Source organism: Myotis davidii, unplaced genomic scaffold (genome assembly GCF_000327345.1).
Source record: "Myotis davidii unplaced genomic scaffold, ASM32734v1 scaffold189, whole genome shotgun sequence".
In the NCBI taxonomy this organism is placed as follows: Eukaryota; Metazoa; Chordata; class Mammalia; order Chiroptera; family Vespertilionidae; genus Myotis; species Myotis davidii.
In genome coordinates, this window is record NW_006383017.1 from 98,391 (window position 1) to 114,577 (window position 16,187).

The 16,187-nt window shown below is 37.2% G+C and overlaps 1 protein-coding gene across 13 annotated transcripts in view; it reads left to right on the forward strand.

Annotated features, from left to right (window-relative positions):
* Nucleotides 1-16,187, forward strand: part of SLMAP (sarcolemma associated protein) — a 93,912-nt gene that overhangs the window by 56,092 nt on the left and 21,633 nt on the right. For 12 of the 13 annotated variants that reach the window (XM_015558220.1, XM_015558224.1, XM_015558222.1 and 9 more), the window contains 3 exons: nucleotides 3,769-3,828; nucleotides 9,021-9,101; nucleotides 9,401-9,460. In XM_015558220.1, the coding sequence (XP_015413706.1) occupies nucleotides 3,769-3,828; nucleotides 9,021-9,101; nucleotides 9,401-9,460 (201 nt within the window). Of the gene's footprint in view, nucleotides 1-3,768; nucleotides 3,882-9,020; nucleotides 9,102-9,400; nucleotides 9,461-16,187 lie in introns of all 13 variants that reach the window. The other variant, XM_015558228.1, reaches the window with a different exon arrangement.

Here is a 16,187-nt window from a genome sequence, read left to right on the forward strand (position 1 = left end):
ATATATATCGGTACGAATTTAAGAATTTTCATAGCCACATTATTTATAGTACTTCAGAAGAGCCCAAAAGACCATCAGTAGTCAAATGGATAAATACACTGAGGTATATTGGATAAAAGAAGCCTGATACAACAGAATATATACTGTAGTATTTCATTTACATAAAAGTCAAAACCACTAAAATTCTATTACTTAGTCATGCATATATAGGTATTGTGGCTATAAAGAAATGTAAGAAAGAAAATACCATAGAACTCAGATTGGAAAGGGGAATGTGGAAGGCTTTGGGGGAAGGAGTTAGGTTCTTTTTCTTGATTTGGGATGTAGTCATATAGACATTTGCTTTAAAAAGGTTTATTAACCTGTACTTTTGTGTTTTATGCCCCTTTTTTCATGTTTTCACAATATGGTTTTAAAATAGGAGAAAATGAATAATTATCTATCCCTCAAAAAAATAGGGAGTTTTCCTAAAGAAAGAAAATCCTCTATTTTAACTTCTAGCTGTGCCAACGTAAATAGCTCTTTGAAGACCTCCAGTGTCCGTACTTGGAAGTTCTCATTGTGTCTCTGACTTTTTTTTTTTTTTTTTTTACTCCTAAAGGGCTGAGGTCTCCATTCCAAGGTTGTGAACCAGTGATTATAAATTTTTAAAAAAATAATATGTTTTTCTTCTTTAATCACTGACCACTAATAATTCACCATATATGATAATAAATATAACCTTAAATAATGTCAATAGTGATAGTAGCAGCAAGTATTTATTATTTAGCACTTATATACTAGTACTATTCAAAACTTTTTTATATGTATTTAATCCTTAGTTTGAAATGAGGAAAATATTCAAATAATTTTTCCAAGTTTAATCCCTTTATAAAAATTTATTTATTCACCAAATATTTATTAAGTATCTACTGTGTATATACCAGGCATTATTTTAGCTGTTGTGGGTATAGAAATGAACAAGACAAAGAAAGCTTTGCCTTCATGTTGTTTACATTTCCTTAAAGAGACAAAAACTAATAAAACAACAAAATAATATGCTAGGTGATGAGTCCACTGAAGAAAAATAAAAGATTATAATTCAGTAGGGAGCGACAAAAGTAATAATATATGGGATTTGAACTGAGATAGTACAAAACTGAGTGAGTTATAACATGTATCCGGGGAAATGTCTGTGAGATAGAAACTGTGTGAAAACCCAAGGTGGATTTGAAATTGAAGTTTTGGAATAATAAAACTGCTTAAAAAAAAATAAAGGGCCAGATAGTAAATATTTTAGGCTTTGTAGACTATAAGGTCTCTGTTGGGACTGCAAACTCTGCCATTTTAGTGGAAAGCAGCCATGTCAATCTGTAAATGAATGGACCTGGCTGTGTTCCTATAAAACTATTTACCAAATAGGCAGCAGGCTGGATTTGGCCCAGTGGGGCTGTTGATGACTGACCCCTGGGCTAGATCACGTGGGCCTTACAGGTCATGGTAGAAACTTCAGATTTTATTTTAAAAGTGAGAAAGTTGTTGTTTTTAAATATATTTTTATTGATTTCAGAGAGAAAGGAAGAGGGAGAAAGAGATAGAAAAATAAATGATGAGAGAGAATAACTGATCGGCTGCCTCCTATACATCCCCTACCGGGGATTGAATCCACAACCCAGGCCTGTGTCCTTGACCGGAATCAAACCCGGATCCTTTAGTCCGCAGGCTAACGCTCTATCCACTGAGCCAAACCAGCAGGTGAGAAAGTTTTAAGCAGTAAATTACTCCTGATGTGATAATGTGTTTATAATTTTTTAAACAATATGGTACTTAAATTTTCAACATACTAGAGAAAGTTTAGAATGGCTTTCAAAGTCTGTTTATATTATTTTATTATTTGCTATATTCATGTAACAAGCATTTATGGAACTTGTATTTTATGTCAGAATTGTATTAGGTATAAAATTATTAGTAAGATAATAGTTTTATACCTAATATGAAATTATTCCTGCTTTCTGTAGACAATAAATTCCTAGACTTACTACATTTCTCTTGATAATCTTTGAGGAGTACCTAGTATTGTACCTGGTGCATAGTTGTAAATATTTGAAGGAATCTTAAAAGTTCATAGTATGTTGGGAAGGGTAGACATAGAAAGTTGAAATAGCTTAATAGAGATATGAATTGAAAAGGAATGGAAAGAAGGGCAGAGAGAGATACCAAGTCCATCCAGAGGAAAAAGGAACAGAAGATAAATTCCAATTTAGACACTGTGAGATTAAGTTCCTGAGGTTGCTGAGTGAAGATATGTGGGAAGTAGTAAGACAATAGGGTTCTGAGACCTAAAAGAGAGGTCTAAACTAGGCATCAATATTTAGAAATTATAAATGTGGCTCGGTTGGTTGGGTGTTGTCCAGTGGACTGAAAAGCTGCCAGTTCAATTCCTGGTTAGGGAACTTGCCCCAGTTTCAGGCTTGTTCCCCAGTAGGGGGTGTGTAGGAGGCAGCTGAGATGTTTCACTCTCACATTGATGTTTCTCTCTCTCTCCCTTCCTCTCTCTCTAAAAATCAATTTAAAATCTTTTTAAAAATAGTGTAGCATATAATGTCATTAAAGCCAACAACCTTGAAACACAAAAAGTATAGGAAGCAGAATAAAACTTTATTATTATTATTTTTAATCTTCATCCAAGGATATTTTTCTATTGCTTTTAGATAGAGTGGAAGGAAGGAAGGAAGGGAGAGGGGGAGAGAAAAATATTGATGTGAGAGAGACGTATTGATTGGTTGTCTTCCACATGTACCCCTGTGCCGGGGATAGAGCCTCTAACTAAGGTGCATGCTCTTGACCAGGAATGGAACCCGAGACCTCTCGATGCATGGGACAATGCTCAACCAACTAAGCCACACTGGAGGGGCTTAATTTGGCTTTTTTAAAAGGAGGCTGGGGCAAATCGTGCCACATACTATAAAGAGCCTAAATAGGAGGGGAAAAATTGAAAAGGAGCCATGGGTTTGGGCAGATAGGAGGTTATAGTGATCTTGGAACAGTTTCAATTATTGAGTTGTGAGTGTAGACCAAGTTGTAGTAGGTTGAAGAGTGAAAGAATAGAGAAATTATATCACATATGGCAAAAGTGTAAGTTGAAGGGGACCAACTGACATACAGGGTTAAATAAGGGAATATACAGAATAGCTATATCATCCTCCTAAGTGAAATTTAGAATATGAAAATCTGACTTTAAATAAATTATAAAGAAGCTACATTATACTTTTACAGATAACCCCCTATAAAAGTTTATTTTTTTAATAGCTCTTCTAAAATGATTCATTTGACTGGAAAAAAAATTATATAGGCATCTCTGCTGAATAGTGTTAATAAGGAAAAGTAAACTCTTGGTATAACATAATTTGTATTATTTCTTTATTTAAATAACATGCCTTCTCAGAATTCCTTTATTTCAACTTAATAGTCTTGATTTAAATAGAATTGCTTTGTTTGTTCTGAGTACTTTTTAAAAAATTGCTAGGCTTTAAAATAAGGTGGAAACTAATGAAAATAAAAGGTAAATTGTTCCCCTACCTCCAGATTTCTACATTAATCTGGTTGTTCTATTAGAGAGTTTGATTTCTCTGAGTTCCCCGCCCAGGGTCTAGTTCTTGTTCAAGCCTAGTCATGGGAGTAATGTTACCATCTTTAAATTTGGTCATGGAATGTGTTGCACTGACTGCCCTGCTCAGGGAAATGCTATTCGGATTGGGCTTGGATAGTAACGTTTATTTTCTTTGGCAGAGAAGCTGATCGTCGAGGGGCATCTAACCAAAGTGGTAGAAGAAACAAAGCTTTCAAAAGGTTTGTGTTCTGTGGGATTTTTCTGTGGGTTTCCCAACTCTTGGATAATGAAGGTTAGTGATATTTTCAAGGTCATTGTATTTTAAAAATCAGTTTATTTCTTATAGCTCAAAAAATGGCTGTCCTGTAATAGTGTCATATAATAATATAAAATAGTTGGAATTCTATTTTAAGAAGAATATCTTAATTGGAAAGTTTCTTTTTAAAAGGGTATATATGTCTGTGTTTTTAAGTGCTTAGAGTAGGTTTCTTTAGGTATTAAAGATTTGTTGCTATTTCTTTCACTTCAGCTTTGATCTCAAATTTTTGATCAAATACAATGTAAATCTTATTTGAAACAACAGGTAAAAAATGTTTGCAGTTCCATTTCGGAGGATATTATACCTTTAACATTTCTTATGATAATATTTTCTTCATTTTTGGTATCTCAATTTGATTTAAACAAAAGTGAATATGTAGAATCTTCTTATATTTTATCATGAATAGTCCTATAATTGCCTGAAGTAGTTTATTCTGTTCATTCTTTTCTGATACAGTTGTCAGACTTAGAGAAGAAAAGTGAGTTTTAAAGCATCATAGTGTCAAGTCACTTTTGTGCATAGGGAAATTGGGCAAATTTTATGGGATATGCTTCTTGTTATTCTAGGACTTCTTTCAGAACATACCTGTTTAAAATCTAAAGTTACATTCCCAATTATTTTGGTCATTTAAAACGAGTGATAAAAGTTTGGAATACTCAATTTCAGTATATTCTATTTAATGAAAATAATTGGATTTATTTGGCTTTTAAAAATATTTTAAAGGATAGTGTTATTTCAAATATCTGGTGGCTTCCATTCTGAATTTTGTGCACGGCAGATGCCATATTTGGGGAAAGAATGCATAGAGTATGCATCACTAATATTGTCTGGCAAGCAGGCATTGAGTTTCAGAACGTGAACTATTTTTAGTACATATGGCAATTTATTTCATCTTATTAAAGTGATATGAGAACAGACTTTAAAATAGCTTGTACTTCATCACCTAAATATCTATTTAGATTAGTTGGTTGAATAAGCAACACTTAGAAGTAGAAGTAGAGCCTTCGGTGGAAAAATGAATGCCTCTTTAATTAAAGAAAAGTATCTTGATGCTTCTTTCTAATGCATTCTGGATTAAACTATATTTGCTCAAAATTATGTGATGTCATTTTTGAAAGAGGTTTGTGCAATCTTACTGATTTCCTTTTGAAATTTGGCTATAAAATACGTATTGAATGTTTTAAAGAGCATGCTTTTTAATTTTTATTTATTTTTTAAGTATTTTTTTTTTATTGATTTCAGAGAAGAAGGGAGAGGGAGAGAGAGATAGAAACATCAATGATGAGAGAGAATCATTGATTAGCTGCCTCCTGCACATCCCCTTACTGGGGATCGAGCCCACAACCCGGGCATGTGCCCTTGACCGGAATTGAACCAGTCCACAGGCCGATGCTCTTTCCACTGAGCCAAACCAGCCAGGGCTAAAGAGCATGCTTTTTTATCTAGCAGTTTTACTTCTGGCCTTTTTATCTGAAGTAAAACATTAAGTGTGCAAGGGTATTTTAGTGTTACTTTTTTGGTTTTGTTGTGTGCTTGTTTTTGTTTTAATTGATTTTTTGTTTTGAGAGGGAGACAGAGAGAGATCAATTTGTTGTTCCACTTATCTATGCATTCATTGGGTGATTCTTGTATGTGTCCTGACCAGAGATAAATTCCACAACCTTGGTGTATTAAGACAACACTCTAACCAACTTAGCTATATGGCCAGGGCTTGTTTTAGTGTTGTTTTAAAAAGCAAAAAGAGAAAAACATAGGTGTCCATTAATAAATTATAGCAAATAAATTCATACAAGAGAATAGAATACACCCTTTAAAAATAATAATACAGATACAAATTTTATATACCCAGAGATATTTTTTGTCTCCAATCAGCATTTTACTAGTACTTCTCACAGTAAACATGCAGAGGAAATACCTGTAACAAAATAGATGGCTGAAATAAGTTACATTTTAAATATTTTATATCTGGCTATAAAGTATTTTCTTTTGCATCTGGCCAAATTGTGTTATTTTTGTTTTATTGGTAATGTTTTTAGGGGAATTTTCTGCATTGAAAGTACCAGTTGCTAGAAATTGCCAGTTATCAGCTGTACAATCTTAGTATTTTCTTCATATATTTTACCTAAAGCAAAATGTAATCATTGGCTGCATATGCTTCTTGTTTAAGCCCTTACTCAACTTGCAGTTAATGTGTGTTTACAGTTGCTTTAGGGGTGAAAGTAGTAAGAAAGTAGTAGTTAGACAGCTGGATTGAACTTCAAGTTCTACCGCTAGCTATATGCCATCAGAAAATTACTTTAGTTCTTTAAACCTCAGTTTCCTCATTTGTAAACTGGGATTGGCAATATTTAACTTGCAGGGTTTTATGGGAATTTAATGAACCATTGCTTATAAAGCAGGAAGCACCATACTGGTATTCACACAAACGTTAGTTCTCTTTTTCTTTTTAAATATGTTTTTGTTGATTATGGAGAGAGGAAGGGAGATGAAGAGAGGGATAGAAACATCAATCATGAGAGAGAATCATTGATTGGCTGCCTCCTGCACACTCCCTACTGGGTTTTGAGCCTGCAACTTGGGCATGTGTCTTGACAGGGAATTGAACCCTGACTTCCTGGTTCATGAGTAGACACTCAACCACTGAGCCACACCAGCCTGGCATCTCTCCTTTTCCTTCTTATCCTGATCCTTAACCTTGCTCTATTTCCTGGTTCTAATGGTATATAAAGTGGTCTATGGCCCATATGTTTGTTTTGCCCATCCATTGTTATATCTACTCAAAGATACAGTGAAAATAGTCACCTTGTTGTAGATTTTCCAGTTTGGGAATAGTTTTGATATTGATGTTGGTAGCTATATTTTTATTTCCTTCTGTATACTATTGGTATGTATCTTAATGATTAAATACTGCAGAGAAAATGAACTAGTAATGACTTTTTTAAAATTTTTTAAATTGATTGGGATGACATTGGTTACTAATGACTTTTTATACTAGAAAGTTAGGTGCTGCTTCATAGCTGAAGAATAGGGGAACTTTACCAGTCATTTGTTGTGTGTTGTGCTTCATTCTTTTTTTCCTTTTTTTTTTATTGATTTTTTTACAGAGAGGAAGGGAGAGGGATAGAGAGTTAGAAACATCGATGAGAGACATCGATTAGCTGCCTCTTGCACACCCCCCATTGGGGATGTGCTTGCAACCAAGGTACATGCCCTTGACCGGAATCGAACCTGGGACCCTTGAGTCTGCAGGTCGACGCTCTATCCACTGAGCCAAACCAGTTAGGGCATTGTGCTTCATTCTTAAATAGATTTGGTTTGCCTTTATATAATCCTATATAATAAAAGGCTAATAGATGCAAATTGTCCCCTCGGGAGTTCCACCACTCGCATGTGGTGACCACCAGGGGGCAGCACAGAACAAAGGAAGGCCCCGATCAGCCCTGATCACCGGCCAGCCGTAGGGACCCTACTCGTGCACGAATTTCATGCACCAGGCCTCTAGTAACTGTAATATCAGTACATAAATATGATGGACCATGAGTTGACTAAATAAAAAATCTACTTTGCATTTTTATTTACAGTAGATTTGTGCCTTCAGTCATCCTTTTTTAAAAAGCAACTACTATGAACTGTGCACTGTTCTATGCAGTAGGGTGGGGTTTGGGGGGGGGGTGTTTATAACAATTAACAAAACTGAAAAAAATCCCTGCCTTCATGGAGCTTATTTTCTAGTAAGACCTTAATGAAAAGGTTGGACCAACTTTTAAGGCAATTTTACCTTCCTGAATAATACTCTAAATATAAAACAAATGTTCTTTCTAAACCAGAAGAATGCTTTTGAAAATATATCCCTCTTGGTTTTGCCTCAATATCTTGATCATAAAATTGCCAAGAATATAAAAATCAGAAGAGAGTCATTTTTCTGTTTTCCTTTCTGTTACCCAGAGTGGTTCCTTTTGTATCTGTATAGATTAGGTGTACTAGCTGCCTTATTTGAGACTACAACTTTGTAATCAAAACTAGGACATTTGGAAATGTCTGATTATAGAACGTTATGAATGCACCAGAACAGATTGGATGCCCATGGGCCTTCATGGTCAGTGACTTCACTTCTAATTTCAGTTCCGTCTCTCAGTAGTCAACCTTTGACTAGAAAAGACAGTTAGAAAAGAAGCAAAGGCTTTTTGTAATCCATCATCCTTTTTACAAGTTAAGCCACAAATTCTAGGGGTGTTCTTAAATGGAATAGCCATTACAAGTTATATTTTAATATTATATTTAAATTTTGACAGTAATGATTTTAGATAGATTTCTGACTGTTTTCAAAATGGTTAGAACATAAACCCAAGCACCTAAGGGTCACAGATTCAATTCCTGGTCAAGGGCATGTACCTGGGTTGCAGGTTCAATCTCCAGCTCCAGTCAGGATATGTACGGGAGGCAACCAATTGATGTGTCAGTTGACATCTCTCACATTGATGTTTCTCTCTCTCTTTTCCCCTCCCTCCCTTCCTTCCAGTCTCTCTCAAGAAAAAAAAAAAATCAATGGAAAAAATATCCTCGGTTGAGGATTAACAAAATAAATCACTAAAATAAAGATGCTTTCAAAAAATTAAAATAAGTTAAAGGCTGTTAATTTTACTGTCTTAAATGTTACCTTTATAACAAATAATTATTTTACTTTTGTTATAAGTATAAATATTACTAAGACAAACTAGTGTTGTTTATGTAATAGAGCCATTTTCTTTCATCATCTTCATAAAATGTCCACATTTTCCTGAGAGTTTTGTTATATTTGTTGCAGTTTTCTAAATACTTTAGCAAAGCTTGCTTCATTTTTGTTTCCAGTTGGCCAGTGGACAGCCTTGAACAAAAGCCCCAGCCCTCTGCACAGCAGACATGCTCCACATTATAATTTAATATGAGCTACGTGTAATAACCAGCATTCCATTTTGGACTAGAGTGGTGAAGAAGTAAGAGATTAGTGACCTGAGTTCATTTTAAAAGTATTTTGCATAACAGTAGATTTAGAGCACGCATAGCCTGAAGTAGTTTTATTGATAGAAGCTATTTAATTATAATGAGATTCTGCTTTTTTTTCCTTCTTGGTAGAAAACCAAGCAAGAGCAAAGGAATCTGATTTATCAGATACTCTGAGTCCCAGCAAAGAAAAAAGTAGTGACGACGCTACAGGTGAGTTTTAACCTAATGTTTACTAATTTGCAGATGTTATTATTTCCAAGCAGTTTAGATATGTAGGTTAATGTGGTGGAGATTTCAAAGTTTGTGTTTGAGGGAAAAGCAGTGCTTTCATTTACCAAGTCATTTTCTTGAATCCTGAATATATGGGTAAAACTATCCAAATAAAATAGCTATATAAATTTCAACTATTCAAATACAATAGAAGTATAAATTTCGGTTATTTATTTTGATAGTAACAGCTTGCTGATAGAGTTGACTACTGTTTATAATTATCTTTTTTCCCTCTGTAGACGCCCAAATGGATGAGCAAGACCTAAATGAACCGCTTGCTAAAGTATCCCTATTAAAAGGTATTTTAACATGTTTTTATAACATTTTAAACCAGGGCATCAGATTTACATACCCTTTGCCACAAATCAATTCCATGTATAATGTGAGATTTTCAGTTTTAGTTAAAAGATTATGTAAGATAGGTTCTGTAAAGTAGCAGGAACTAAAATTAAAAACATTGGTGTTGGTGTCAATGCTTCAAACAAAAAATATTTAAATTGTAAAATAATGTTTATCAGTTCCAGCCGTGGGCAAACTACAGCCCGCAGGCCGGATACGGCCCGTTTGAAATGAATAAAACTAAAAAAAAAAAAAAGACCGTATCCTTTTATGTAATGATGTTTACTTTGAATTTATATTAGTTCACACAAACACTCCATCCATGCTTTTGTTCCGGCCCTCCGGTCAGTTTAAGAACCCATTGTGGCCCTCGAGTCAAAAAGTTTGCCCACCCCTGGTCTAGATTATGAAGGGCAAAGCAGGAAGTGATAAAATATGATTTGCGACAATTTTTTGTATGTTTACCTCGGTGCCTCTGATAGAAACTCATTGCTGCTTTTAGCATAAATTAGTAAAAGGTGAAAATATTAACTTCCTTGGGGAAAACCACCTGTTTGCTCTATTATCATATTATAGCAGTTATAAGTGTCCTAATTTTCTCATCATTCTCTTCTCCAGTAAAGATACCCAGGTTCTTAGGACTCTTCTATAAATTTTGGGTGGGGGTAAAGTAAGCAATGCTTGTAATATATCTGTGTGTTACTTTGCCACATGTCTAGGGAAATTTTTTTTTTTTTTAATCCATGAGTACCACAGTAAGGCTAAGTCGTTTCTGTACAAGTACTCATAAAAGGGAAAGTTGTGGGAGAGAAAGAGACTGGAAAATGCAAGGTGCCTGTGGAAGGAGGGTGAGTGTACTAGTGCTGCTAGTAATCGCTTGGGTTGCCATTGGTTAAGATGGGTCAGAATTCCCTAACCTGCCTTTAAGTCAGTGGTTCTCAACCTTCTGGCCCTTTAAATACAGTTCCTCATGTTGTGATCCAACCATAAAATTATTTTCGTTGCTACTTCATCACTGTAATGTTGCTACTGTTATGAATAGTAATGTAAATATCTGATATGCAGGATGGTCTTAGGCGACCCCTGTGAAAGGGTCATTCGACCGCCAAAGGGGTCGCGACCCACAAGTTGAGAACCGCTGCTTTAAGTTAAGGTGACAAAAACAGAATCCCCAACTTCTCTTACATTCTATATAATTGCCAATTCTTGTTAATGAAGTACTGTATCAACACCTATTGAAAGATTTTGCAGCTTGATTTTAAGAACAGACTAAGTCAGTCACTGATTAGATGTAAAGAAAAATCAACCAGTTTAGAGTCAGGCATATTTTAGAAGTATTTCTAAGAAAGTCACCATGACCCTAAATAGTTGTTTTTCCCATTGCTTTTTTTCTTTTGTAAGAGTTGTATAAATTCTTAAAAATAATGTATTCACTACCACTTACTAGAAACATTTGGGTTATGCTTGATTATGTGTGGTTGTGCTTGGTAATCTGTGGAAGTTCAGTAGGCTGACATATTTTTTTTCCTAAATAAAGAGTAAATTATTAGACCGCAATGTTAACCTTTAGAGTTGTAAAAAGGAGTTACATTTAAGTAATCCCGTTATTTTCCCCATTGAACCCCTATGCCTGACTTCTTGAACCATTATTTTTAAATTTTATTTTTCCTTTTAAAAAAATAGCCAATCTTTACTTAGAATTATAGTATGCTACTCTTCATTTTAGTTATCTGGGGTTAAGAAAATAAGCTAAAGTAGATTAAAAATTCACCATAAGATGTAAATAAAAGGATGATAGCAATAGTACCTTTGTCCTGAAATAAAAATCATTTTTAACCCATTTATGCCACTTTTGAAAGAAAAATGAAGATGTGGCTTTAACCACAGGTTTTTATGTGCTTGAAATCATTTCCCTAAAAACCAATAAAAAGAAAAACTAGAATTTAGTCCAAGTAGTATTGAACACAAGTGGTCTATTTAGGGACTGTGCCAGGGCCTGCCATGGTTTCAAAGTCTGATAAGACTGTCCTTGGAGTTTGAGAAAATTCTAGTCAAAAGGTGATAGGAAAGTTACAGATGATAAACTGCTTCTTTGTTGATGTTGCCATTAGGAGTCAAAGTGGGAGTAAGAATGTTCAGATTTTTTATGTTTCTTTTTGTTTATTTTGGAACATGGGGAGGAAAGGCAGTTTGAGCTTCATGGAATAAGTATCATTTGAGATGACCCTGAAAGAGTATCTATCATATTATATATGACATGTTCAATAATTTAAAAAACAACCTGAATCTGGTCAACTTGCAGGACGTTAAAGATTAGGGGCACATTCAAAATAATGTGGTGCACGTACAACAAAATTAGAATGTGGAAAATTCTGTAGGACAGTGACCCAGTTTCTTCAAGTAAATTGCGAGATTTAAGAGATGTGTCTACTAAATGCAATGTGTGAATCTTGTTTGGATCATCATTCAAACAATCCAACTGCAAAAGAAATTTGAGACAATGGGGCGTTTTAATACTAAGTGGATACTTGATATTAAGGAATTACTTATTATTTTCAGTGTGATAATAATATTAGTTATTTTTGTTTTTAGTTCTTGACTTTAGGAGAATATATTTAGATATATTTTTAAGTGGTTAGGATTATGAGAGAGATATCTTCTCAAAGAAAATATTAAAAACTACAAGCTTTATAACATGGGTTGGATTTGACAAGTACAGTATAATTAAAGTTTGTTCACATAATCATTTGAGTGTTTTTTTAAGTTGGGGTGATTATTTTGGCAAAACTCAGTGGCTTCTGAGCACAGAAATTTGCTCAGACCTGTATTTTTGGGAGATTTGTTGGATGAATTGGAATAGATAGAAGCTGGAGGTAAGGAGGCTTAGGTAATTATTGACCGTCTGAATTAGGATGGCTGTTGTGGACATTTAAACAAAAGAACAAAATTGGCCTCTGTTGTTCTTTCTTTGGTAATTATCTGAAATCCGTAGGCTTGAGAAGCAGAATATGAGAGAGAAATGAAAGTCAGATATAATTTCTGGAAGAAGAGGTATCCTGGTGAGAAAGTGATGGTTCTAGTTTGTTGAACAGGAAAGGTGACCTGGTGTGTCTGTTGTCCCAGCATAATTATTACAAGTGCTCCCTTTCACATTTAAAGGTGTCCTTGTTTCATATTGTTATCCTAGGAATTAGAAATGCTTTAGAAGTGCAAGACAGAAACTAGGACTAGAGAGTCATTGTCATTTATTTCTGAGACATTTATTGACATAAGAAATACAGAGATAAGACACATGCAGAGGCTATGGTCTTATGGAAGATAGTGTTGACAGGGTTTAATTAGGCATGGGAATTCAATGCATAGGGATGGACCATCGTAGCAAGGGAAAATTATAGAGAAAGGACAAACAATGGGGAGAAAAAGGAGCCAATAAAAGATCCAATTATCAAGAAGGAGCCTAGCTGGTCAGAAGGAATGGCAAAGGGGTGAGAATCAACAATAAGAGGTTGCTGCCTAGAGCTGTCTCATATGACTGCACATACCCACGACAGAAAAATGGTCGTTCTCCATTGTAAAGGTTGTTCTCCTCAACTAAGGCTGCAACTACCAGACCTTCCAAAGGGAGGAGTGCTATTAATAAAAAAAAGGATACACCCACCTGGCCAACTGCCTCAATCATATCTTCTATCAATTAACGTGTTGACAGATGTTGTGGCTACATTAGCCTTCAGCAAATATGCAAAATAGAACTTGGGAAAAAATGCTTTGATTTGGTCTTTTACCAAATCAGATGTTCATAGCATCTCATCCATGTTTAGAGCAATGGGAAGGTTTAAGTTAACTCTCCAGTCTTCTGAAGAAATTTAATTAGGACATCATCAATATAGGTATTGCAAGTGACAAGGCTGGTTCATTTAGTGGGTTTTTGTGTGGTATGGACCTCTTTATAGGATTTACCCTTAATCTGAGAAAAGCCAGCCCTTGGCCTATACTATACACCAGGTAGTTCTAACTATAAAGCATTTGTATTAAAGGGAAAATAGATCTGTTATTCTTTCCATGCTATCATAGTTCCTAAAAACATTTATTTCTACCTGACTTGCACAGCTAAATAAAGTAGATTTGGCTCAGTAAGGCTTCCATTTATCTTAATCTAAACACTTTGAGCTGATACTTATCACAAGACTTTTTCCAAGATTATGAAGTACATTGTTACAAAAAGTCTGTGACAAAAGTAAGGTACCACGACAGTGGGCCCAAGCCATAATAAATTAATAATGCATTTTCCCACAGAACCCTATGAAGTACAATGAGCCATTGATCAACCTTAGCAGAAAAAAGATTTGCTCATTTGCCTTTGGCCAAAAAAAAATTTTTTCTCTTTTAAATTGTCACTTGGTTTTCTGAAAAGAGGATCAACACATTGACTACTTGATTAGTTTGAATATAGTCATTTGTGTTTATATTAAACTTAATTTGTAAAGGTTTGGAGTCAATATCTCTACTTCTATGATCAAACTCTAGAATTTTATATTTACACTAGAGGCCCAGTGCACAAAAATTTGTGCACTGGCGGGGGAGGGTGGAGGGAGGGGGTGTTCCTCAGCCCCACTTGTGCCCTCTCACAGTCTGGGACCCCTCGGGAGATAACCACCTGCTGGCTTAGGCCTGCTCCCCAGGTGGCAGATGGCAGGCCCAATCCCTCGGTGCCTGCCCAGCCTTCCCGGGTCTGCACACAGCAGGGCCGATCCAGGGGTTGGGGCGCTGCCCCAGGTCGGGTCACAAACAGGATGCCCAGGCGGGCCGGCCAATCGCTGCTGCCCTGCCCGGCCACCCTGGGTTGGGTCGCACATGGACACCCACCGCCTGGGGTCGCAGATAGCAGGCCCGGATGGCGGCAGGGCAGGAGGGATGGCGCTGTCCCACCCCACCACTCCAGGTCTCCACGGCCCCGGGGCGCAAATAGCAGACCCAGATGGCGGCACGGCAGGCGGGATGGTACTGTCCCACCCTGCCTGCAGTATGCAAATTTGCCTGGGATGCCTGGATGGAGGCCTGGTGGGCTGGCCAATCACTGCTGCACTGCCTGGCCATCCCATGTTGGGTCGCACACGGACGCCTGCCACCCCGGGTCGCAGATAGCAGGCCCGGATGGCGGCAGGGCAGGCGGGATAGCGCTGTCACGCCCCACCGCCCCGGGGGTGGTGCTGTCCCGCCCCACGGCCCCGGGGCGCAAATAGCAGACCCAGATGGCGGCACGGCAGGCGGGATGGTACTGTCCCACCCTGCCTGCAGTATGCAAATTTGCCGCCGTCTTTGTTGGCGGTTAATTTGCATATCACGCTGATTAGCCAATGGGAGGCGTAGTGAAGGTACCATCAATTACCATGTTTATCTATTATTAGATGGGATTATTTGATGCAAGGCATCTTATCTGCTCTAATTAAAATGCTGGTCCTTTTCACTATGTGGTACAGAGGACTAATTCACTTGATCCTTTTGTTATAAGCTCAATAGAGGCCCAGTGCATGGATTTGTACCCCAGTGGGATCCCTTGGCCTGGCCTGCGCCCTCTCACAATCTGGGACCCCTTGGGGGTTGTCAGAGAGCTGGTTTCGGCCCGATCCCCGCAGGCCAGGCCGAGGGACCCCACCAGTGCATGTGTACTGGGCTTCTAGTATGCATTTAAGATCTTTGGTTAATCTCTTCCCACCCAACCCCCTTCCCATTGAGATTCATCAGTATGTTCCATGTTTCCATATCTGTGGTTTCTGCTCCTGCATTGTGTCTGCCCCCTCGTGGTCAGTGTGCATCATAGCTACTGGACAGTTGGTCAGCCAGTCGCTTAGGCTTTTTTTTAAAAATATATTTTATTGATTTTTTACAAAGAGGAAGGGAGAGGGATAGAGAGTTAGAAACATGGATGAGAGAGAAACATCAATCAGCTGCCTCCTGCACACTCCCCACTGGGGGTGTGCCGGCAAACAAGGTACATGCCCTTGACCGGAATCGAACCTGGGACCTTTCAGTCCGCAGGCCGACGCTCTATCCACTGAGCCAAACTGGTCAGGGCAGGCTTTTATATATATAGATTATTGCCTAAATTAAATTTGTCTCCCAAAACATAATTACTTAATATAAAATCTGTTCCATTATTTTTAATTGGAAAATTAGTATTAGTTTTGTTTCACAACATCACTGATCAAGAGAATTGTTCTGCTGCAGACAAATGTCTGCTTTAGTAGATCTTCAAGATGGATTACATAGAAAAATAATCTGAAAGGAAACCAAGATGGCGGCATAGGTAAACACCTGAAATTGCTGCCTTGCACAACTGCTTCAAAAATACAACTAAAAGACAAAATGGACATCATCCAGAACCACAGGAAGGCTGGCTGAGTGGAAATTCTACAACTAGAGGGAAGAAAGAGAAAAGCACACACCGTGACTCACGAGGTGCAGACGTAAAGTGCAGAGGTACGGAGGCGCACATGGAAAGGGCTGGCAACTGAGGACACGGTTGTCTTTTTCAATCGGGAGGGAGTCTCAAGCTCCCGACTGGTCTGAACTCCAGTTCCATGTGAGTCTCTGGGGACCCAGACTCATACGGGGAGAAACTGGACTGTCTGGCATTGGTCAGAACTCGAGGGTGGTTTTCTCTCAGAGGTCATTGCAGCAATTCCCAGG